Here is a 22,954-nt window from a genome sequence, read left to right as displayed (position 1 = left end):
ACAGCATGTGTGCGTGGTAGAGTGGTCCAAAACTCAATCTCTCTCTGCCTGCCCTGCCTGTCTCCTCACTTCTGCAAGGACAAACTGTAGCTCGAACTGAATCCTGCTCCTCTGGATAGAGATGCCTCTGGCTTCACTCGAGATGTGATCTGAGTGAACATCTGAGGTATCAGATGATGGGAGGCGTTCCTCTCTAAATCTTATAGACGCTAGAGAGCCCATGATGGCAATGGTTCATGCCTGGAGAAGAGGAAAAGTGAAAGGTGAGAAGCAGGAGGCCCCGTGCAGGCTCAGGGCCAGCCTGAGCTACATGAGAAACAATAATTTTAAAAAAGTGAAAAACAAAGATGGGAATTGATAAAAAAAAATAAATATTATTACACAGTCAGTAGCCAGAAATGTCAATTTGGGTCTTTATTCTAATTGCTGTTGTTTTATCTCTCTGTGTAAGGCTAACTCTAACCATCTCTTTCAGAGTTCCAGTCTGTTCTGAAGTAGAAAACATTTGAGCATGACAGCTTGGATATGGCACACGGAGACACTGTTTGAGAAGTGTTTTCTTGAATTTGAGGCCTGTGGTAACAAGTTTCTTTAAGAAGAATCGACACACACTTACCATCAAGCTACCAGACACTGAACTCCCAGAGGACCGTTTGACCTATTCTCTAGATGGTTCTGTGGCTTGAAGTACATATCTGGCCATTTGATATAATATAGAATAATACAGAATTCTTTACCATGATAAAGTCTGTGGCACTATATTCTTGATCCAAGAAGTACTAGTTGTAGTGAGGTCCCTCTTGGCTCCCTGCCCCTAGTAGTGTCTGCCAGCAGAAGGCCATCTGATCTTGAAATCCATTGAGGATTACAAGTAAGCACACTGCCCATTGTGTCAAGGTCTCCCTAACTCCTGTTTCATACACATCTAACAACTAGCAAGTGGTTAGCAGCACAACCAACAGAAATGGCACTCAGGTTCTCTTCCCCACTCCAAGCAGTTTCGTCAAGGCATTGCAATCTTCAATATGCTCTAGAACGATAGTTCCCACTCCCCTTCACACAGGGAACAATCTGTCGAATAAACACTCAGTCTGCAGATGGAGAGAACAAGCTTTATTATAATGATCTGAGATTTTTGTGCATGGTAACGATATACACTCGAATCTTGTTTCCCCCGTGTTTCAAGACAGAATTAATTTAAAGTTTTATAGACTAAAGCATCCAAAATACTGTGGTACGTATGTAGCTACGAACATACAAACACATTGATGCACGGCGTCCGTTCTTCTATTTTAACAGGCAGTCAGCATTTCAATTCATAAAAGAACACATGAGGAGGCTATATCATTATCAATGGCAGAGAACACAAGACCAGTGGTCTGTACACAAAATGTATGAGACAGATGTGTCATGGTGGAATGTACAAAATCTTCAAAGAAACGAAAAGGGAACAAACAACCCCCATTCTCGTAGGCAGCCTCCGATGGCTGCAGTCAGGAATGGTGAGAAAGAACGTAAGCAGAGGGTACTCTGTTGATCGCACAACGTCCCATGTTGTAAAGCAAAAGCATGAGGTTAAGGCTGTGTTGCTTTCAAAAGTTAATGGAAGTGCTGTACATTCATTGGAACAACATAGCTGATTATTAATCTCTTCTAGAATACTAATGAATCGCATCCATACATTCTCCACAAACAGACCACACAATCAACTACCACACAGCTCATTAGAAAGTGTTTTTTAAGATTAGCGTCGTGATTTGTAGCTTACTGTCATTTGAAACAAAACCAAAAAAAGTATTTATTTATACCAAACAAATTTTTAATGGGCACTTAGTTTCCTTTATGGCAATACTAGATTCCTAGTTATCAAAAATATTAAAATAATTGTAAAATTTTAAACACCCTGCAACATTTACATAAAGTAACAGTATTAGGACTTTTGATTTTAAGGGAAATTAGATAAGGTTTGCATCAGGCAGCTTCAATGCTATCCTACTTGGAAAAAGGTCTTGTTTTAAAAGCATTCACCAAAAAAAGAAATTCCTCTTCCCTGTTCAGAAGCTGGTGAACAGAGAGGATGATCTACAGTTCAAATGCATAGAGAGACTTTTCCCATTGACGTGATCTACAGATGACCCGATGTTGATCTGATCTCTCCAGTTTCCTCCGTAGGTATTACCAAAGCATTTATGCTAACCCTTTAGAGTGAGGCTCCATATACCTGGTTACGTACCGCTATTCCAGTTCATTCCCTGTGAGGACATACATACCCTGTACATGTAGTGGGAGCAGATGTGCAACAGCTGCATGGACCAGGGGTGCTTATTGCCTCAAATTTTGTCAAGTTTAGGAAACTCGGGGGCTTATTTGGTTACAGAGACTAAAGTTTCATCAAAATCTTACACATCATTTAAAAACCAGCCAACAGTCAACAACTTTCTAATTGTGTGTTTCTGGATAGTCAAAGGGACTCCCTACCACCCTGTGTCCAGCAAGGGAGGTTTATGGCGGGAGAAGACACACTATCGTTAACCTATAAAACCTAACTGTTTGTCCTTAGTGCCCAAGGGAAAGTTGAACGCTTACTTTCTCAGTGCTACGTATCATGAATGTGTGACGGGTTCTATACACTCAACGAAGATCAATTGGACAGTAACAGTAGCCTAGAACAAAAAAAAGCCACTTATTGTAATAATCCTTCTCAGTTTACCAGAAACCATTCTGACCAAATGAGACAAGATTTCATTTAGACCTTGTCTATTTATATCTTAGTAGCAGCACTCCACCCCCCAATCCCCAATTCGCTTACCACAAAGAAATACAGTGAACACACACAGGTACCCAAGTACAGAATGTAGTGTTTCTTGCAGTGCCCACAGCAGGTGCTTTAGTAGCCAATGGTGGAACAGGTCTAAATTAAATTACCCTTTCATTCCAGTTCATACCAATATTTGTGTGTTAAGAAAAAAAAAAAACAATTTGTATTATTTCTTATTGAGCTATCAAGCCTGACATGATATTTTATATGTGCTGCTGATTCATTTACGAATTAATTTCTCAGTTCACAAATATCTCAACATTGTACAAAATGAGAACTCATTTGGTAAATTCATTTTCAAAATAAGAGTTGTAACGTGGAGGTGCGGCTCAGTTGCAGAGCCCTGATTCCATCACCAGCACCGCAAAACAAAGAACCAACCAACCAACCAAAAACAGCCCATGGCAGCCTCTTTAAAAAAATGTTTTCTGGCCGGGCAGTGGTGGCACACGTCCTTAATCCCAGCACTTGGGAGGCAGAGGCAGCCTGGTCTACAGAGTGAGTTCCAGAACAGCCAGGGCTACATAGAGAAACACTGTCTTGGAAAACAAAATACAAAAAACAAAAACAAAACAAAATTTCTGCTTGTGAAAATTAACTACAATTAGTTTACTCATTTTTTTTTTAAAAAGCTTTCTTTTAAGTAGCCCAGAAACAGAAACAGTCCTGCAGGCAGACTATTAATAAACAGCACAACAATGTCTCCTTTCCAGAGGATAAGCTGTACAGGGCAGAGATGCCTTTCTCTTCTATGCATCCCTCTGGTCCCAGTGCCTAGATGCATTCCTGGCCCCTGGTCGGAAGCCTGGAGGGAAGAACACTGATGTTCATACTGAGGGTTGGGCTGCAGGCTCTGCCCGACTGTAGGGCTCTGGCTGAATATATCTGAGGCCGTGAGTACCATCCCCAGCACCAAGAAAAAAAAATTAAAACCAAAATATCAAAGACTTATTTCATGATATTCAGAAGCAGTCTTACCTTATCGTTCTAAAATTGGTATTAAATTTTATGTCTAGTAAAGACAGGCTTGTGTATTTTAAATTCCCACAGAACTAAAATAATAATAAGCTAAACACCGATGTAAATCTTCTGAAAATAAAGTTTTTCCACCCAGATGTTGATTTGGGCATAATGAATTAAATAGACCATTGGAAGTAGCCAGATTTCCCTTCGAAATTTTTTTTTTAAATTTATGTCAAGAACATTTGAATTCTAAGATAATAAGCCATAAACATCATTTGTATCTAAGGGAAGATGTCTTTTACAGTAGATATCTAAGGTGCTTTCAGTGAATGACATCGCAACGTCATCATCAAACACGCCAAGCACAACATTCCTATTTAGTAGAACTGAGTAGAAAATCAGTGGAAAGAGAACACATCTTAGTTTACAGTATCCATGACAGGTAATGCTTCTCAAATGCATTTATACCTAAATGAAAGGTAACTCAAACTCAATGTTTAAAGACTTCTTTCTTTCTTTCTTTCTTTCTTTCTTTCTTTCTTTCTTTTCTTTTCTTTCTTCTTTCCTTCCTTCCTTCTTTCTTTCTTCCTTCCCTTCTTCCTTTTTTTCTTCCTTTCTTTCTTTTTTTTCTTGAACACAAAGAAGGTAATTTGACTGGAAGCCAGACATCACCATCATGCCAGGAAATGGCAACGCGGAAAGCTGCTGTGGGGCTCACTCTCCAGGGACGGCTTCAGACTGCAGCAGGCAGGGAATGTGCTAAAGGATGGCTGGACAATGTGTCTGTCTTTCAGAGTGCTGCCTATTCCCACACACCAAGGACTCAGCTATATATTTATATATATATATATATGTATAATACATTCTATCTTACCCTAACCATGTATACTTGCCCCCTTAATGCCTCTACTACTCATTAGACAATGATAAGTAACCACAGCATGCCCTTACCTGTAATGCTCAACAGAACTTTGGTAACACTTGCTCTCTAAGGGGAAATCATGAATCAATCACATGCCTTTGGTTGACACCATCCGTCCTCCAAAGGGCTGCTTATGGCTCTCTGTCCTAGGACACTGGCGTCTGACTACATGTGCTGACGTTTTGCAGGAGGTAAAGCTTTCGCTTTCGTGATGTGGAAGAGGAAAGACACATGAACACATGGCACATGAATGTGACTTCTCTTGATTCCATTCCAGTGTGTTGGTCTGAAGCTAGTAACCAAAGGGTCCCCTTGCTTTTGCTACATGCCTTCCAAAGCATTGGGAATTTCAGGTTTTCCCGAAAATATATTTCATTTTCTGATGCAAAGTGAGCAGAAATGAGAAGGTGAAGAGAACACACGCAAACGATCTTTGATCAAACCCAGGAAATTTGGGGAATTTGCATTGATTCTGATGGGCTCAACTCAGGGCCTGAGTTGAGCTGAGAGGATCTTGCAAGACAGCCTTGGATTTTTCTAAGGTAATTTATATGTGGTTGTTGATAAGCAAAAACATGTTACCAGAATAATAACACCTACTGTAAAAGTGAGGTTAGACGGTCCCTTGGGTCTTGTGATCGAAGTTAAATAAAATAGGCAACTACAAGTTTTGTTCTTGGAAGCTCTATGCAAAGGCTATCATTCATTCACCAGTCAACAGATACGCTAATTCTTTTTAACGTCTGATTTGCAAAATTAGTTTAACTACAGAAATCCCTGTCCTATGAGCCATAGTTCATGGGTGTAAAACTTCGCAGTTTGTATAGATTCAGTAGAAGAAGATTCTTTTTAAATCCTAAAAGTGAATTACGGAAATTGGATAGACAGTTTTTAAAGAAAGGATTACATTCAGAAATAACCTTGGGAAGTTCACCGAAGATTCTTCCTAGTATGAAAAGTTCTATCGTAGTCTGGTCCCACCTTGAGAACTCCATTCCAGTTTCTAGTGCAAGACCTCAGTACAGAGTTGTCCGCTGTTACTGTAAGTACCGGTAGACCTTGAAACAGTGGTTTCCGGAGTCTGCAACCACAACGTGGCCATCTGAAGTGAGAGCCAGGCCCTGGGGACCATAGAGCGGGTCAGCAGATGTGTTGATATAGGACAAAAATGATCCACTCCCATCAAAAACCTGCACAGACACAAGACCAGAGCATCAGGGAAGTTACCTATGCAGAAGGACATGCATTTAAAACAAGGAACACATGTCAGGATCCTTCTGAGCTTGCTCAGGCTGCGGCCGTGCACAGAAAGGATTGATGGTTAACCTTGGTTGCTGATCTAGTTGGTTCTGGAAACAATGATGAGAGGGTTCTAGAAACATCCATAAATATGTCTCCTAAAAACATGACCTGGAGGGGAAAGAGGTGGTTCTCCCTCAGTGTGGGCAGAACCTCCTTGTTGTGGCCCAGGCCTAAGGAGGTCTGGGAGAGAAGTTGCTGCTTTTGGCCTACTGCCTTCTGTCCCGACTGGTGGGTGCATCTGCCTGGTTGGTGCATCTGCCACCACTGCTATCCTCATTTGCTGACACTGGAACCCAGCTTCTGTAACCTTCCAGCACAGGCTGAAGACCTGAGGTTCTCTCGAAATCCTCTAGGGCAGTGATTCTCAACCCCTTTGGCAAGCCCCTATCTTCAAAAGTATATTACAGGCAGTTACAATAGCGAAGCTACAGTTGTGAAATGGCAACGATAATAATTTTATAGCTGGGGTCACTGCAACATGAGGAACTGTCTTAAAGGGTCCCAGCATTAGGAAGGTTGAGAACTACTGCTCAGGGCCTAGAGTCTAGCCCTTAAACTGCCATGTGGGGACTGCTGAGGCAGAGGCATGGTGGGCTGAGAAGCTCCCAGTGTCTCGGCCTCTCCAGCATACAGAGGACAATGGTTGGACTCACTGGCCTGAGTCATGGAAGCCAATATAATAGTTGTTTTGTGACATGCATTCAGTCCGTCTGTTCTGTCCCAGTGAGGACCCTAGCATAGCACCCTTGTCTCCATTTCCACCTGTTTTATTTCCTCTCCTGCTCTCTCCATGACTAGGTCACTGACGTAGAACTTGTTGGCTGCCGTGTCTTATCTTACTATGGCCATGCCATGACGAAACAGATTTCATTTTTCCATGTCGAAGTCTATAGTTCAAAGTGCCCATCTGGATAGACAACTGCTTTTTTTATGGTCCATTTGATTCTGCTGTGATGAAATTAAGAGACACAAACCCAGACTCATAACACTTCCTCCTTTACAAGTTCCCAGGCTGGGTTCCTTCTAACCATTTTGTTTATCCCACGTGGGGCTCAAGAAATAATGTAAGTAGGTGGATGCCATGAGGCCACACAATATAAACAGCATCCACGGGCCTTTGGAACTCGCCTGCCTCCTGCCTTCTAAAGTACCCTCCTACCGACTACAGTGAGACCACTGGTAGAGATCTCATGAGTCTTTCTCTTTTGAGACAGGGTCTCACATAGTCCAGGCTAGCCCCAAACTTGTTATGTAGTTAACCCTAAATAGCTGTTGATCTTTCTGTCTCTACTTCCCAAGTGCTGGGATCACATGTCTGTGCAACCATGCCCAACTTACACAGTACTGGGGATTGAACTCAGTACCTTATACATACTAGAGAAACAGTATACCCAACTGAGCTACTACATGTATCTTCATCCCAGAATGTCTCTATGAATACAGAAGTCAGAGTAATTAAGATATATAGTATATACTTAAAATATATTATATATAATTGTATAACATATAATATAGATGATAGACCTTATATACATGGGAAATATATACATAAGAGAAATATATATGTGGAAAGTAAAATCATTACACTGATAATCTCAATTATTTTCTTGATTATACAGGGAGTTCATAGTCAGCTTGGGCTATATAGACTATGTCTTAAAGAAATGAAAAAAAACCACAAAATTAAATATGTGTAGTATAACACATCTATATGGCTTGAAGTCAGTCAAGCTGGACTTGAACTCTACATAGATGAAGACAACCTGAACTTCTTATCTTTCTTTTTCTACTTCCCCACGTGCTGGGGGTATGGGCAAGCGTCACCACATCAGGCTTTGGATGTTTGCTAACTGGCACATGAAATGAAAAGATGCGATGGTCACAATGAACATAAACAACAGTGTGGAGTGTCTGGGACAACTGTAATGAGACACGAGCATGCGTGTGTCTGTGTGTGTGTCTGTGTGTGTGTGTGTGGTTTTCTTAGTGACAATCATAATTTTCTAAAATTACTGATTGTTGCCCGTATTCACAATTAAAAAAACTTGATTCTTCACTTTGAGATGAGTAAAACACCCACGTAGTACCTTTTTGTTCAATGGCTACATTGAATCCCAGCCATGGGCCCTTTAGGGGTCTGAAGAGAACAATATTCAAACCAAAAAAGGTACCTTTCCTGTTTGGGCGTTTGGTCCTTCATGTGAGATTATCTATGGTTTTATGACTTAACCAGAAGGAGAAGCAACCTGGGCTCTAGGATGGGCAACTTCAATCCCCACCAGCTGACACGCGCCTGAGAAGATCTAGTGTACCTGGATCCTGCTGTTGCCCCAGTCAGCCACAATGATGTTCCCATTTGAGTCTACGGCCACACCTGTTGGTGCATTAAACTGCCCATTTCCTTCTCCATTGGAGCCGAACTTCAACATGAATTCTCCTTCCTGATTAAATACCTGTATGAAATATTGAAAAACTTTTATTTAAAAATAGCTGACCCAGCCACATTGGTTTTTTGTTTGTTTGTTTGTTTGTTCTTAAAAATAGCTGCCGAAGCAAGTTATTTATAATGAGACCAGTGACTTGAGAAAAGACTGAGGAAAGTCGACTCTATACAAGACTCCTGTTGCTTGTGGCTCCCAAGGCCTATGCAATCTCATTTATTATTTATTAAATTACTCTTCTTTTTCTGCCATTTACAACTGGTTACTAAATACTTGTTTGTTTGGTTTTTTTTTATAAATTACAAAATACTATATGCTATAAGATATTCTGAATAAAACTTAAGATATTTATTTTAAAACACTAAACATTATCTTCAAATAAGTAGCTTTATTTACTAAATACATAAAAATTCAAAAATGGGTACTCTGTCTCTAGCAGATGGGTTGTCATTCAGTTTGGATCAGGTTTTTGTTAAACCAAATATTCAGGGTTTATTACCATTTTTACTATATCAACATAACAAGAACAAGAAGACTGAAGGTCATACTTAGGATTATAGGCATTACGTGTGTCAACAAGTGCGTGAACATACCATGTTAATGGGTGAAGAATAAGCAGGGGGTGTTTTATTTCCCTCAGAGGGTGCTATAGTTAAATAGTGAGTTTATAAACCCAAAGGCTTTCACTATTAGAACCAGCTGAGGCTGTTCCCAGTGAGGGATGAACAGAGCTCTTAAGGAGATGGTCTCTCATGCCTGATCGATTGATCGACTGATCGATCAGTTACTGTGCTTTACTAAATATCTGCATAAATGTGATACACGATACAAATACAGGTTACAGGTTTTGGAATGAAAACTTTAATGACAACATTAAATTCATTCAATGTATCTAATGAGACTGTAGGGAACAATTGTATCTTGATGCTTCAGATGATACTTAATGGCTCTGAAATGTTCTTGGGATGTTATTTTACATATCCATTATGACGCTGCTTAAATGTATGGAAGTACTAACTAACAAATCAAGAAGTGTTGCAGTCAGGGCAACCTTTAGAGTAAAGGTTGCTCACGTGTGGACCTCAGAGGGGTCACAGCTTTGAGCACCAATCTGATTTGAGGATGGCCTCGGGACCTTTGAGTCTTCTTTGGCACCTTAGAAAGAAGCACAGGCAGCTCTCGCTAATACATTAGGTTATGAATGCCTTGATGCAGGCTGGGAAGGCAGCGGGCACACTTTGCCGAGCCTGTATGAAACCTTGCGTTTCATCTTCAGCAATAAGAAAAAAGAGGGAAGGGAAAGGAAAAGGGAAGAGAGGGGAAGGAATGAGGGAGAGAGAAGGGGCAGGAAAAAGAGGAAGAGTTTGAAAGGCTTTCTGAATTCTAGTCGCATAGCCACTTATATGCAACACTGTAACTTCAGAGACCAGCGAGCATGTGTGGGCTGGTAAGGACCATGTGTGGGCTGGTAAGGACGCTGTTACCCTGAGATCCTTCTGTAGTAATTCCCGCACACGATCCTTTTGGTGGTCCTTGCTTACTTGTTCACCCAGTGTATTTTATTCTGCTTAAGTACATCTCCTTCACGTTGGAATTAAAACAGACTTTGCTTTATTTTTGTTGTTTGTTTGACTTTTGGGCAGAGGGGGGATGTTCATGGGAGCGGGTCTTGATGTAGCCTAGGCTGCTTTCAGTTCCTGATCCTCCTGCCCCCTGCCAGCACCTCTGCCTTTTGCCTTGCAAGTGCTGGGAATCACAGGCATGCCCCCCAGTACCCCCTCGCTTAGTCAACTTGTGGTAAAAACAAAAGGAAAGCTGTCCATCATATTTTATCCCCAAGTATTTAAGTCCATATTAAAACCTTCATGTTTAAGCTGAAGCCAGATCCTGGTAGGTTTACTCCATTCCGTTCTGGGTGTCTGTACAGTGCTGTACATTATTTACAACTAGACAATTTCTCCGTACAAGCAGTGCAGAGTTAACAACAGTTGGCGTGCTAACAGTACCTTGACAGAGTGATTATGGAAATCTGTAATGATGATCTCATTATTGCTATTCACAGCTGCAAAGTGGGGACCTGCAATAAAATGGGGGAGAAACATGTGAGGGCTCCGACAGCAAACACGATGACAGCATAGCAGTTGCTGCAGCACAGGACAAGACTAACACACCGACCTAATTAAGGAAGAACAGAGAACCCGAGCCCCAGTCCATGGACCATCACTTGGCCAGACTTCTAGCTCCTGATAAACTGGATCCAGCATGTTTCTCAGCTGTCTGCTCTGACCTCACCCCACCAAGCCTTAAAAGTGGCAGTCCTAAGAAAATAGGATGAGCAGGAAGTGCCGGCAACTCTCCTCTGCACTGCCCCTCCGTAAGCCATACCCACCACCTCTGACCACAGCACGCTTTTGCTAAGTACGGAAGTAAAGCAGTGCTCTAATAATCAAAAGAAAACTATCGGCATTCTCTGCTCTGGGAAAGAGGGTCTAAAATATCATTTTCTTCTGAAAAAAAAAACTTAGCAGAAACCCTGCATTTTATAATATTGAGTGACTCTTCAGAATCTGGGCCAGACAAAGAAGGAGAGAATGAACACAAAGAAAGATGATGCCAGCTACCCCCGAAATAGTGCCAAGCATCCTTTGGAAAGAAAAATCAATGGACTGTGCTCAGCCTTTTCTTGCAGATGTGCACAACCAAAAAAAAGCTTGTGATTGCAAAGTTGCAAGATGCAAAGTTTAAAAAAGGAAGAAAGAAAGAAAGAAAGAAAGAAAGAAAGAAAGAAAGAAAGAAAGAAAGAAAGAAAGGAAGGAAGGAAGGAAGGAAGGAAGGAAGGAAGAAAGAAAGAAAGAAAGAAAGAAAGAAAGAAAGGAAGAAAGACTGTCTTTGCTGCTCTTAGCAAATACTTACACTCCTGCTCTCTTACAGTAACCTACAAAGGTGAAACAGCCCCCATCCAGAGGCTTGTGAAAGAAAACTGCAGCCATGGAAAAACTGCAGCTCACTGATCTTCAAACACTTGTGGGTTGTTTGTTTGTTTTTGATAAATATTTTATTTTAAGATGTATTATTTCTCTTAATACAAATATTTAAAAATCCATTGTCTGCAGTGTGAGCAGCCATCGGTAGAAACCATTTAAAGGCCGCACTGTCAACTGAGCCTTCCCAGGACAACTGAGAAGTGTCTTCATTGCTTGCTGCTTCTGCTCTGGCTCCACCCCTGCCACGCCCCCTGCTCTGGCCCCACCCCTGGTTCGCCCCCTAAAGATGGCACGCACACTGGGGGACTGGGCACCTTCAACATGCTCAGACATCATGCAAATGTGAGCAGAAGAAGCAAAAAGAAGGGGGTTCACATATTACCATCGAGTGTACCTGCAAACTGCCTGTCCCCGTTTCCTCGGCTACCAAACCTGGTGACTATTTTCCCGTTGGGCTGGAAGATGAACACACAGCACGCCTTGTTGTCCACCACAATAATGTGCCCATTGCGGTCCACAGAAACTCCTTTGGGCCCCATCAGTTTTCCTGATCCAATTTTTGTCTGTTAGAAGCAAGTACAGAAATATACATCAAAGTTCAAAGCATTCCAGAAACCAACCTGAAGCTAGTTAGTTGTCTTAGGAAAACATTGGCTGAAATGTTATCTCTGTCCCAGAAAAATGGCTCTACCATATTCAGCATCTGCTACAGACATTTATATAAAAGCTTTATTTTTAAGGCATTTGCCACCAAATTTGGACCACAGTGCCCTTCTAAACAGACACTTGATGAAAGAGTACAAGGTCTAGAGAAAGACATCCTGCTCCTGCCTGTCACTTGCTTTGAGCACACCGGAAACTACATTTTATACTGAGCACTAAAATCCTGGGCAAACTGGAGTTCTGGGAAGAAAAGCTAGACACCAGACCCTGTAGCCTAGGAAGTGGAGGGTCAGTGGTGGCAAAAGGAATGCTTACCTTTTATTTTATACTTTTCACGTATTTTTAAAGCCTATTTGTATGAGCTTTTAAATTAAAAACGAATCCCCACTGATTACGTTTCATACATTCTGCTATGAAGCCCTCTCCTACCATGTTAGCACTGGCAGATAGAAATCTGTGAGCTACAGATATACACTTTAATTTTTTAGAGTTATTTCTATTACTTTATGTGCATGAGTATTTTGCCTATGTGTATGTCTGGGTATCATGTGTGTGCTTGGTGAACTTAGAGGTCGGAAGAAGACATCGAATCCCCTGGAACTGGAATTTCAGATGGTTGTGAGCTACAAACATGGATGCTGGCTTCTCTACAAAATCAACAAAAGCTTCATCCACTGAACAGTCTCTCCAGCCTCCTGCATATGTACTCTCATTTCCTAATGCAGATGGAGTTTCTCCGAGTAGAACTTCTTGTGTGACTCTTTATTCTTCTAAGTCTACAAATGATGGAGATTCAGGTGTGATTGCCTTCGAGCAGAGACACAATTACATTGAAAGGGAAACATCTTGTCTTAGGCCAGGGGATCTCTTGTGCAAGTTTGATTCCGATGCTGCAATGAAGCCCACGGATCAAAGAGGCTCTAACATAATGGCATGTAAGGAAATCGCTCACCTCTTTCAAGTCTGAAAGGAAGGTATCACAAGAGATCAAAAGGAGAGCTGGCGCTCCGCTCATTACCGCCTAATACACTACTACTTAACGTTACAAACAACAGTAGTTACTCAGAATGACTCAACCATATAATACCAAGTGGATAATTATCTAGAATGAAAACAGAAGCCAAAGGATTATCTTAGTTCTACTACAGGATGCCCGGATGCCGGCTAGGGCAGATCTACAAGCACACCTTAAAGCTGAAAAACAATGTTGCTTTCTCCCTCCCCGCCTCCACTATTGTGTCCACTTCAGATGCACTGAATTCTACAAAGTGAAATAGGAAGCCACGCATTTGGCCTCACCGTGTTACCCCACTATCTTAGACTAGTAAGAAACATATTGGGCCGGGCGTGGTGGCGAACGCCTTTAATCCCAGCACTTGGGAGGCAGAGGCAGGCGGATTTCTGAGTTCGAGGCCAGCCTGGTCTACAGAGTGAGTTCCAGGACAGCCACGACTACACAGAGAAACCCTGTCTCGAAAAACCAAAAAAAAAAAAGAAAAAAAAAAAAAAGAAACATATTTCAGATATGTTGGAGACAGTTAAATAAGAGCATTTAACTCAACAAACAGCTTTCATGCTGAAGAGGGAAACGTTGAGACATTTTAGAATACAGTGGCCATAAAGGTCACCATGTTTGTGTTTCATATGTATATATATTTTTTATTTTAATGTTTTTCTGATTACAAAAGGCTCCCAGCTGGTCTGGAAGATATAAGCCATGAGGGAAGATGAAAGGGAAGACATAAAAGGAGGCAGGGGAGGATGACTACTTGACTACACACCAGATGTCTATAAAAAAAAACGGTAGTAAAGATGCTACACATCCGAGATGGTCAGGAGTAAGTATAAAGACTGTGTTGGATCTCCTATAAACCTCCATTGCTGCTCTAGCCTCTCTCTTTCTGAGCTGACAGCGCTCCTGCGACCATGGTGAACGTGCCTAAGACCCGCCGGACATTCTGCAAGAAATGTGGGAAGCACCAACCCCACAAGGTGACACAGTATAAGAAGGGCAAGGATTCTTTGTATGCCCAGGGAAAGCGGCGTTATGACAGGAAGAGTGGCTATGGTGGGCAGACTAAGCCTATTTTCTGCAAAAAGGCTAAAAGTACAAAGAAAATTATGCTGAGACTGGAGAGTGTAGAGCCCAACTGCAGATCTAAGAGGATGCTGGCTAGGAAGAGATTCGAGCATTTTGAATTGGGAGGCAACAAGAAGAGAAAGGGCCAAGTGATCCCGTTCTAAGCCGATTTTGTTATGAAGACAATAAATTCTTGACCATTCAACCCCTTTGATTGCAGTTGTTCTTTTGGGAGGGAATAAATTTAAAGCTTTCAGAAATTACCTTAAAAAAAAAAAAGACCATGTTGGGGTAAAAGCGAAGTCAGCTGCACTGTTGCATTCACTGTCTCATGAAAAGAGCAAAACAGCAATCTTCTGATACTCAGCTGTAGCCTGCACACCTGGGCGAACTTTTTACAGTACTCGAGTGCTCTCATATGCTCTTTTTATCTTAATGGGGTCTAACCAACATCTATCCTAACGAGGTTCTTGCTGCAACAGGCAATATCCTTCTCCGTCCTCTGGGGGGCAGGAGTGCTCCAAGGTCTTTGCACTCCACAGTGTCTACAGCACTTGGGACCAACATAGCCCAACTTTAGGATTTCAGTTCTTCCAAGTATTTATTATGTGTATGGAACTATCAAGTCATGAGTGTAAAACATCTCAGTCAGGGAGCCTTTCTCTCTCTCAGCTAGCAAACTCTTGCTCAATATGCAAAAGCTGCTTGCTGTTGTTTTTGCTCCCAAATGTACAGATGGCTAATCTTTTTTTTTTTGCCAAAGTCTAAGACAAGAATAAGCAGGTTGTCTCCAAACTAGAGTTGTTCTAGAGAACAGCAGTTTTTCTCCGTGTTCCTACCAGAGTTGTCACGGTTGGCCGTTATTTGGAGCTGTCAGGTTCTAGCAGAACAAAAAGATACACTATCACACTGTTAAAGGGGACAGCCCTTTATTGTCTTAGATTGAAAAGGTACTGCCTCACATAAAGCAAGGGCTCTAATCTGAGAATAAAAAAAAATTAAAACCCATCTCGTCTCATAAATGTCATCTTGTAAATACCATGAGGTAACCATGACAACCCAAAGACTTCCATTGCCTTCAATCAATGAGAAAGGTTCCAGAATGAATTAGGAAAACAAACCCCAAACCCTCAGAGAAGAAAGTGATGTGGTGGCAACTAAACACCTTCATTCAGCCATGAAGCCCAAGTCACAGCCGGTCACACAAACTTTATGTTTTGGAAAAGATTACAAGAGGCATGGAGGAAAACATTTCTTAGCTGAGACCCATATAAAAATTCAGAAATAAATTTCATTTCATTTGTACTCAAATCCTGCGAGATAGATGTTTTTAAGTGCTGAATTTTAAATACTCAGAGAAATGATGGGATTTTTCCAAAAACCAAAAGTTAGTAAAGCCCAGAAACGGGATTCAAGGGGTTGATCCGAGTTAAAGTTCATGTTGTCGAATAAATTAGAAGCCTTCGGTAGGCTGGGCGAGGGACAACATGATCACAGTGCACGTGGTCTTCCAAAAGACCTTTGACCCAGTCAGTGCCTTATAGGCCTGTGAATAATGGTACAAGGTGGTCTGAGTGATGGTGACTCTTTGATAAGACCTGACAGGAGAATCCCCTGGGCTCCTTGGATCTTGAATCTACACAACGTCCTGGATGCCAAAGGCCTAGTCCTCACTGCCACTGGGAGGCCGTAGGGTCCCGTGGAAAAAAGGGAGGTCACAGCCCTGAAGAAGGCTGTATAGGACTCTCTTCACTTCCTGCTTGCTCTGCTTTCCTGAGCCATGGGCTCAGTGGTTCCCTCCACCCTGTGCTTCCCTTTGCCACAGGACCAAAGCACAAGGGCCAAGTGACTGTGGACTGAAGCCTTCAACGTTGTCTCCTGACAGGATCCCAGGGTATAGGTGAACTGGCTTTGTCTCTATCTAACCGGCCTCCATTTTCTTTTCCTTCTTAGTTCTATGTGACATTCATCAATGTTGCCTTTCCAAGTTATAGCAAATAATTTACAACCAATTTAAAAGCTTTTGTGCCTCAGGCCTTTCCCTCAGTATGCCTATGTATGCTTTAAATGTGGGAAATGTGCACTATAATGCTGTTTCTCCCAGGCTTTCCACCCCATCACAGGCTAAGAAAGTAAAAAAAAAAAAAACCAACCTTGTGACAGTCTGCAAATTAACTTGGGAATAACAAATTGCCTCTTTATAACCTTTTGCAGGAGTGTTTTTTTTTTTAAACTCAAATTAAGGCAATCAATATCGTTTCCTGATAAATGAGATTTTTGAAGCAAACAAGCTTTATGAAATAAATGACACTTATATACACATGTATGTGTATGCATGTATGTGTATATGTATATACATGTATGTGTGCATATGCATAGGTATGTTTACACACATATATGTATCTATATATGTGTGCATATGTGTAGGGTGAGAGAGAGAGAGCAAGTTTATAAAATTATCACAGTTTAATAAAACTGAAATTGATGACACTATATGAAGAATAATAAAATAATGGCTTAGATTTAAACCAAGAAAAATATAATTTAATGTCATATTTCTTGCTTTTTCTACTATTTGGTGGCCAAATAGTAGTCACTCTTACCTTAAACTTCCCATCATTGGAGAAAATGCTAACCCACTTGTTGTCATAATCTGCAATGATGATGTCCCCACTGGGGTGCACCGCTACCCCCGTGGGCCGCTGGAGCTGTCCGGGTGATCGTCCTCGGATGCCGAAACGACTTTTGAACTGTCCATCATTGGAAAAGATCTGTACAACGAATGTACATCCATCAGAACCTGAACTAACACAGAAATCACTGGGGGAGGAAAGGCATTTGTGAAATGCACTACAGATCAGAGTCTGCCAATGCTGCTTACGAAATCTCCCCCAACACACACACACACACACAATTAAGACAGAAGTCTACATACTTATCTTGTTCCTTCCCCATACTATTTATCTTGAGTCTAAAGTAAAGAAACACACCCTATCTCCAGTCAGTACAGTCAAAGGGACACATGTAGGGCTATACCTGCACACACTGGTTGTTACTGTCCGCAATTAATATCTTTCCACTCGTAGATGCAGCCACACCCTGCAGGTTTGTAAATTCTCCTTTGTTTCTTCCTTTGGTACCTAAGAGTAAATGAGAAAAGCATAGAAATTAGGTTATAGAGAATAAGACTAGCAAAAGTATTATCCAAGCTTCTGTAAGTAGCATGAGAAAACACTGTCTTTTCTCTTGTCCATGGTAGGGATGGGCGCATAGCTGTGTATATGCGCAGTAGGTGTTTACTGAGATATAGCCGTGCAGCCTCATCTGTCATCATGTAACAGCTACATCTTTATTTTTAAACAATTGAATAACTTATTTCAATAGGACTCTGAGTATTAATGGACGGAAACAGGCAAACTGTCTAAGTGTGACCTAGAAAGAAGCTTAGAATGTATTTCCTAAAGAGAAAAATAAATTATAATTTAATTTATGCTAAAAGAGCAACGTAATAGTTTTTAGCTGTCTCCAGATGTCGGCTGAAGGGAACAAATCAACAACAGAACTGCTGCGCTGGGCGGGTCCATTTTGGGTTCGCTGCTTTCCACCAGATCATTGACCATCATTGTTCCAAAGTCAGGGCCCTCTCAGGTTTACTTGTTCTTCTGTGTCTAATGTCTCCAAGCACGAGAGAGAAAAACCTCAGATCCCCAAAGAGACAGTCCTGCATCGTGAAGGAAACTCCTGTCTCATTAAATGTATCACTTGGTCCACAGGATCATGGCAAGAGGCATGAATGCAAAATGAGTGTGTGGAAGCAAAGCATTGTGGTACCCAAATGGAGCCCAGGGAAGCTGCTTGAGCCCAGGGGTTCAAAGCTGGCCTGGACAACAATTGTGAGAGCCAGGCTCACAACAAATAATAAGACAAGTAAAATAAATAAAAAGATAAAGAAGATGAGTTGATATCTGGTCATAGAGATGAGAAAGGTGTGGCTGGCCCTTTAAAGAGACATGCACTAGTGTGGTTTGTTTGAGGTCTCTCCTGCTGATGTCTGAATAACTGGACACAGGAAGAGCAAAACTGAGGACCAGGAAAAGAAAGAATTCTACATTGTTCATTTTACAAACATCTTTTTACAGGTGGTAAGGCCTGAGTGTCTAAGAAAAATAAAAAACCAAAACCCCTGGCTTTTCAAAAATACACTTATAATCCAATCACACCAGAGAGTGGGATGAAGAAGGGGAATGGCTTGGGACTAATAGTCCCTGTCCGAAAATAAATAAATAAAACTTAAAATTGATAAACAAAAGTACGACATTATCAGAAGGAGGTAGCAGGACCCACTTGAAAGCAAGAGTCTTAGGACCCATGGCTGAGATGTCTCAGCAGAACATCAGGTCAATCCCACCGGCCTGACAACTGGGATTCAACCCCTGGGAGCACATAAAGGTGAAAGAGAGAACGCATGCATGCATGCACACTCGCATGTACGCACTCACATGCGTGTTTTCCTCTGACCTACACACACACAATAGCATGTGTCACCACACACACTAATAATAAATACTTTTTTTTTTAAGAGCAAGAACCTTATAAAAACTGGGGTTGGAACAGAAACCAAAGAAATGACCTTAAAGAAACCCCAGTGATGTAGATCTTGTTGTGTTTCAGACCCCAGGACAGAAGCTAAGGTACATATTTAGTGTACCAATGTGGACCTGGCCTCCAGGTTCCCCCAGCATCCCTCAGTCTCTGTTACAGTGCATACCCCGCCCTCTACCCTGAACTTTCCAGCCAAGGGGCTGGGCTGCCCCTCCCCCAGAAGCTCCTCCCTATATAATCCAGACCTTTAGGTCTCTCTTCTCTCTTCTGTCTCTCATAGAGTGCTCTCTCTCTCTTTCTCTTCCCCCTCCCCTGTGTCTCCCTCCTCATGGCAACTTTCCTGGCCTCCTTCTTGGGACCAGTGAACCTGCCTGTGAGTGGGCTTCCCAATAAACCTGCCTTTATATACTTTAATCAGGCTTGGATTGGCTCATTTCACTGGCAGAGAAATAACTTATCAGATCCTTGCATCTGTGAAACTGGCACTGTCCCCATAGCCATGGGGTGGCTGCTGACAAGCAGCAGAGGAAAGGCAGCTGGGAGACACCTGAGGAGAGCAGAGGAATGTGGTCTCTCTTCCCCCAGCCTGGAACCTGCTTGCTCAAGGGTGGAGTTTCCTGCTCATTCGTTCTGCCACGCCCACTGCTGGACCCTGTCGCTTTGCTGCTTGGAGACACACACACGTGTTCACCCTATTACTTGATCTCGAGATTGTTTGGCGGGAAATCGGGTTCCCTCCCCCTTCCTTTATAACTGGATGTTGGAACTAGTAAAAGGGGGCTTTGAACATGAAATCGTCTTGGCCTCATTCTTTCTCCCGCCCCCTCTAGCTTCCTCTCTTTTCAGCTCAAGCTGCCATCCTCAGTTGAACCGTTCACGTTGCGGACTGCAACAGAGGAACATTGATTTGCTGTCCTTGAGGGACAGGCAGGGACAGACACTGCCTGTGGTTCTCCTTCATTTAACCTTTGGCTAAGGACAAAGGCCATTGTGTCTCTAGAAAACTCAGTGCGAACCAGGAAATAGAAAAAAAATGGTATTAGCGAAAAGATTCCATTTGCTTTCTAGAATATACAGCTGGTGCTGGAAGAAAGAAATTAGAGGCACCCAAAACACCAACATGTTTTTGTACCATACAGAAATAAGGCCACGAGTCTGAGCATCACAGAAATGGCAAAGAACCACCCTGGGGCAGGGAGACATTCAGTCGAACTCCACATTAATCCGATCAGAATCCAGGGCAGGAAGTTCTTTGCTTTTGCAATGAATGAGGGTGTTCTTGGAAGCTGCCAACCTTGGGTCACCAGAGCAGTGGGACAAAGCTCACTGCTGAAAGAGGTTCTGCTATGCATCTGGCCATCGAGGTGCCATCAGCCTCTATCTGTTGGCCCATTTGTAAATAATGGATGGGAGGGACCTCAGTCAGCCACACTGCCCGGTTTTAAAACAGGCTAGATAAAACAGGCATAGCTCAGCAAGGCCACTCAGCAGGTAAAAAAAAAAAAAAAAAAAAAAAAAAAAAAAAAAAAAAAAAAAACCTTTACCATTCAAGTACTTGCAAGCTAGAGTTCCTGCCCCAAATCCCCCATAGAGGAAAGAGAACTGTCTCCCAAAGTTGTCCTTGACATTCACATGAACGCCTGCACTCACGCAGACACAAATAGCACACACACACACACACACACAACACAGACACACACACCACCAAAGACAACAAGCTGCTAATAAATAGTGAAATCTCTCTCTCCACCTACCTCCACCTCCTCTTCCAACCCTCTCTCTCTTTTCAAGAGCTAAAGACCACACCTCCCCTTGTGCATGCCTGCACTGTACCAGGCCCTCATTCTTAGGAGCACCTTTTGTCTTGTCAGAGATTCCCACTGTTTCTTTCTCCCGAACCCTGTTTGCATCAGTTTATCTTGAAAGACAATTGATGCTAATGACCTTTCACTGGCAATTGAAATAGATGCTGTTTAACACCGAAAGACAATGTGGATAGAGACAATGTGGATAGACCTTTCAAGTGTTTGTAAGGCAGCTTATCATGAAAATGAAGTAGGAATCCTAGAAGTTGGAAGTTATTTGGGCCCAAGCTTTACCTTCCCAGCTCCTTAGGAAATCTATTTGGTCAACAGACAAGTCTCTATTGTCTCTATAGTATTCTAAGTGAGTGGTGAGGCTGGAGATGTGTCTCGGCCTTAGAGCACTTTCCTACCTTGTCCAAGACCTCGGGTTCAATCCTTAGCTACACAAGCTTGTATATACACACGTGCAAGCATATATATGTACACAGAACATTGAAAAGTTGTAAAGTCTTACATAACACTTATAAGTAAAAAAATACATATATTAACAGTACTTATCAAATCACTTCCTATTTTCATCTAAAAGATTCATTTCACAATTACTTGTGTTGGCTACTAACTGATTGACAGAATTTAAGGGAGCTATAAGTATTAGTAATAATTTCTTAAGGTAATTAAACTATTAGAGTGGTAGTGGAGGTGCACTCATTTAATGCCAGCACTCAGAAGATCCAGGCAGGCAGATCTCTGAGTTGGAGGCCAGCCTGGTCTACAGAGGGAGTTCCAGGATAGCCAGGGTTACAGAGTAGTAACTCTTGTCTTGAAAAGCAAAAAAGAAAAGAAAAAAGAAAAAGAAAAAAAAGAAAAGAAAAAAGAAAAAACAGAAAAAGAAAGAAAGGAAGGAAGAAAGAGAGAGAAAGAGAGAGAAAGGAAAGGAAGGGAGGGGAAGGGAAGGGGAGGAGAGGGGAGGGGAGGGGAAAGAAAAGGAAAGGAAAGGAAAGGAAAGGAAAGGAAAGGAAAGGAAAGGAAAGGAAAGGAAAGGAAAGGAAAGGAAAGGAAAGGAAAGGGGAAAGGAAAGGAAAGGGGAAAGGAAAGGAAAAAAGGAAAGGAAAAAGGAAAGGAAAGGAAGATAATTACACCACTTATTTTTTCTCGGATGGTAAACTAGCCTATGAATCACAAGAGGAATTTTCAAACCCACAGCTTCTGAACCCTACTCCCCATGACCACTCCCAAATGTCCAGGAGGTGAATCCCTAAGCTGAATCCAGAAGACCAACAATGTGTATCTCCTCTGACTGCCCTCCCCAACTTAGTAAACAAGGAGCTTTGAGTGAAAGAATCTACCCAGATTCTACTGAGGCAAGCACATCTCTACTGCAGGATGATGATCCCAGCAGGTGCCTAATGAGCACTTGGTAAACGCGTGCACATGTGAGTCAGTAAGGACTGGCAGTAAATTCTAACTCACGTTGCATGTTGCATCGTGAGAAAGTGAAATGTTCAGCAATATGCGCAGCACTTTCTTATAAATTCTCTCTCATGAGCCATCAGGATAAATATCATCATTTCCATTGTGCAGTTGAGGAGACTGAAGCTCATCACATTAGAGACAGAAGAAAGAACAAAGCTGCATTTTTTCAATATATACACACTTTTTTCTTTTTCTTTCCTTTCCTTTCCTTTCCTTTCCTTTCCTTTCCTTTCCTTTCCTTTCCTTTCCTTTCCTTTCCTTTTTTTCTAGTTCCAGTGTTATACTCCTTAATCCCAGCACTCAAGAGGCAGAGGCAGACACATGTGAGGCATCTTTGAGTTCCAGACCAAACTGGTCTACAGTAAGTTTAAGGACTGTCAGGGTAGGCTGGAGAGATGACTCAGCAGTTAAGAGCACGGACTGCTCTTCCAGAGGTCCTGAGTTCAATTCCCAGCAACCACATGGTGGCTCACAATCATCTGTAATGGGATCCAATGCCTTCATCTGGTGTGTCTGAAAATAGCTACAGTGTACTCATATACATAAAATAAATATTTTTTTAAATGGGACCTTCAGGACTACACAATGAGGCCCCTGTCTAAAAATAATAGCCATCATCTTTGTCTTCATCATCGTCATCATCTTTATCAGCCTTCAATCACCCTTAGAGTCGCCCTGCCAACTGACAAGCAGTCCCAGTGTGGTCATTCACCATACATACTCACAGGCCTACCAAGCCCCCTTTTTGACGTCTCTGCTCCCACTGCCCTCTTGGACCAAATAGGCCAATGATCCACAAGAATGGGGAGACCCACACAAGTGTGCAAGTGCCACAGAGGCTAAAAGAGGCCCCTGAAGCCGGAATTACAAGCATTTCTGAGCCATCCTATATGGATACTGG

The 22,954-nt window shown here is 42.0% G+C and overlaps 3 protein-coding genes across 9 annotated transcripts in view; 1 reads left to right on the top strand and 2 right to left on the bottom strand.

Annotated features, from left to right (window-relative positions):
• Positions 1-222, bottom strand: part of Mnd1 (meiotic nuclear divisions 1) — a 77,387-nt gene extending 77,165 nt beyond the window's left edge. The window contains exon 1 of the mRNA XM_021158687.3: positions 70-222. Coding sequence (XP_021014346.2) covers positions 70-222 — 153 coding nt within the window. The remainder of the gene's footprint in view (positions 1-69) is intronic.
• An 872-nt stretch (positions 223-1,094) lies between these two features.
• The window catches only part of Trim2 (tripartite motif containing 2), a 141,559-nt gene continuing 119,699 nt past the window's right edge, over positions 1,095-22,954 (bottom strand). For all 7 annotated transcript variants that reach the window (XM_085835806.1, XM_085835804.1, XM_085835805.1 and 4 more), the window contains exons 7-12: positions 17,210-17,313; positions 16,777-16,944; positions 11,825-11,993; positions 10,453-10,523; positions 8,318-8,458; positions 1,095-5,893 (exon numbers count right to left, since the gene is read on the bottom strand). In XM_085835806.1, the coding sequence (XP_085691932.1) occupies positions 5,741-5,893; positions 8,318-8,458; positions 10,453-10,523; positions 11,825-11,993; positions 16,777-16,944; positions 17,210-17,313 (806 nt within the window). In that variant the 3' untranslated portion in view covers positions 1,095-5,740. The remainder of the gene's footprint in view (positions 5,894-8,317; positions 8,459-10,452; positions 10,524-11,824; positions 11,994-16,776; positions 16,945-17,209; positions 17,314-22,954) is intronic.
• LOC110291183 (large ribosomal subunit protein eL42-like) lies at positions 14,020-14,337 on the top strand. Its single transcript, XM_021158171.2, has one exon. The coding sequence runs from the start codon at positions 14,020-14,022 to the stop codon at positions 14,335-14,337; it is 318 nt and encodes a 105-aa protein (XP_021013830.1).

Source organism: Mus caroli, unplaced genomic scaffold (genome assembly GCF_978045245.1).
Source record: "Mus caroli unplaced genomic scaffold, Mus_caroli_1 scaffold_3, whole genome shotgun sequence".
Lineage (NCBI taxonomy): Eukaryota > Metazoa > Chordata > Mammalia > Rodentia > Muridae > Mus > Mus caroli.
Note: the sequence above shows the minus strand (reverse complement) of the source record. Positions and strands in the feature narration are given on the sequence as shown.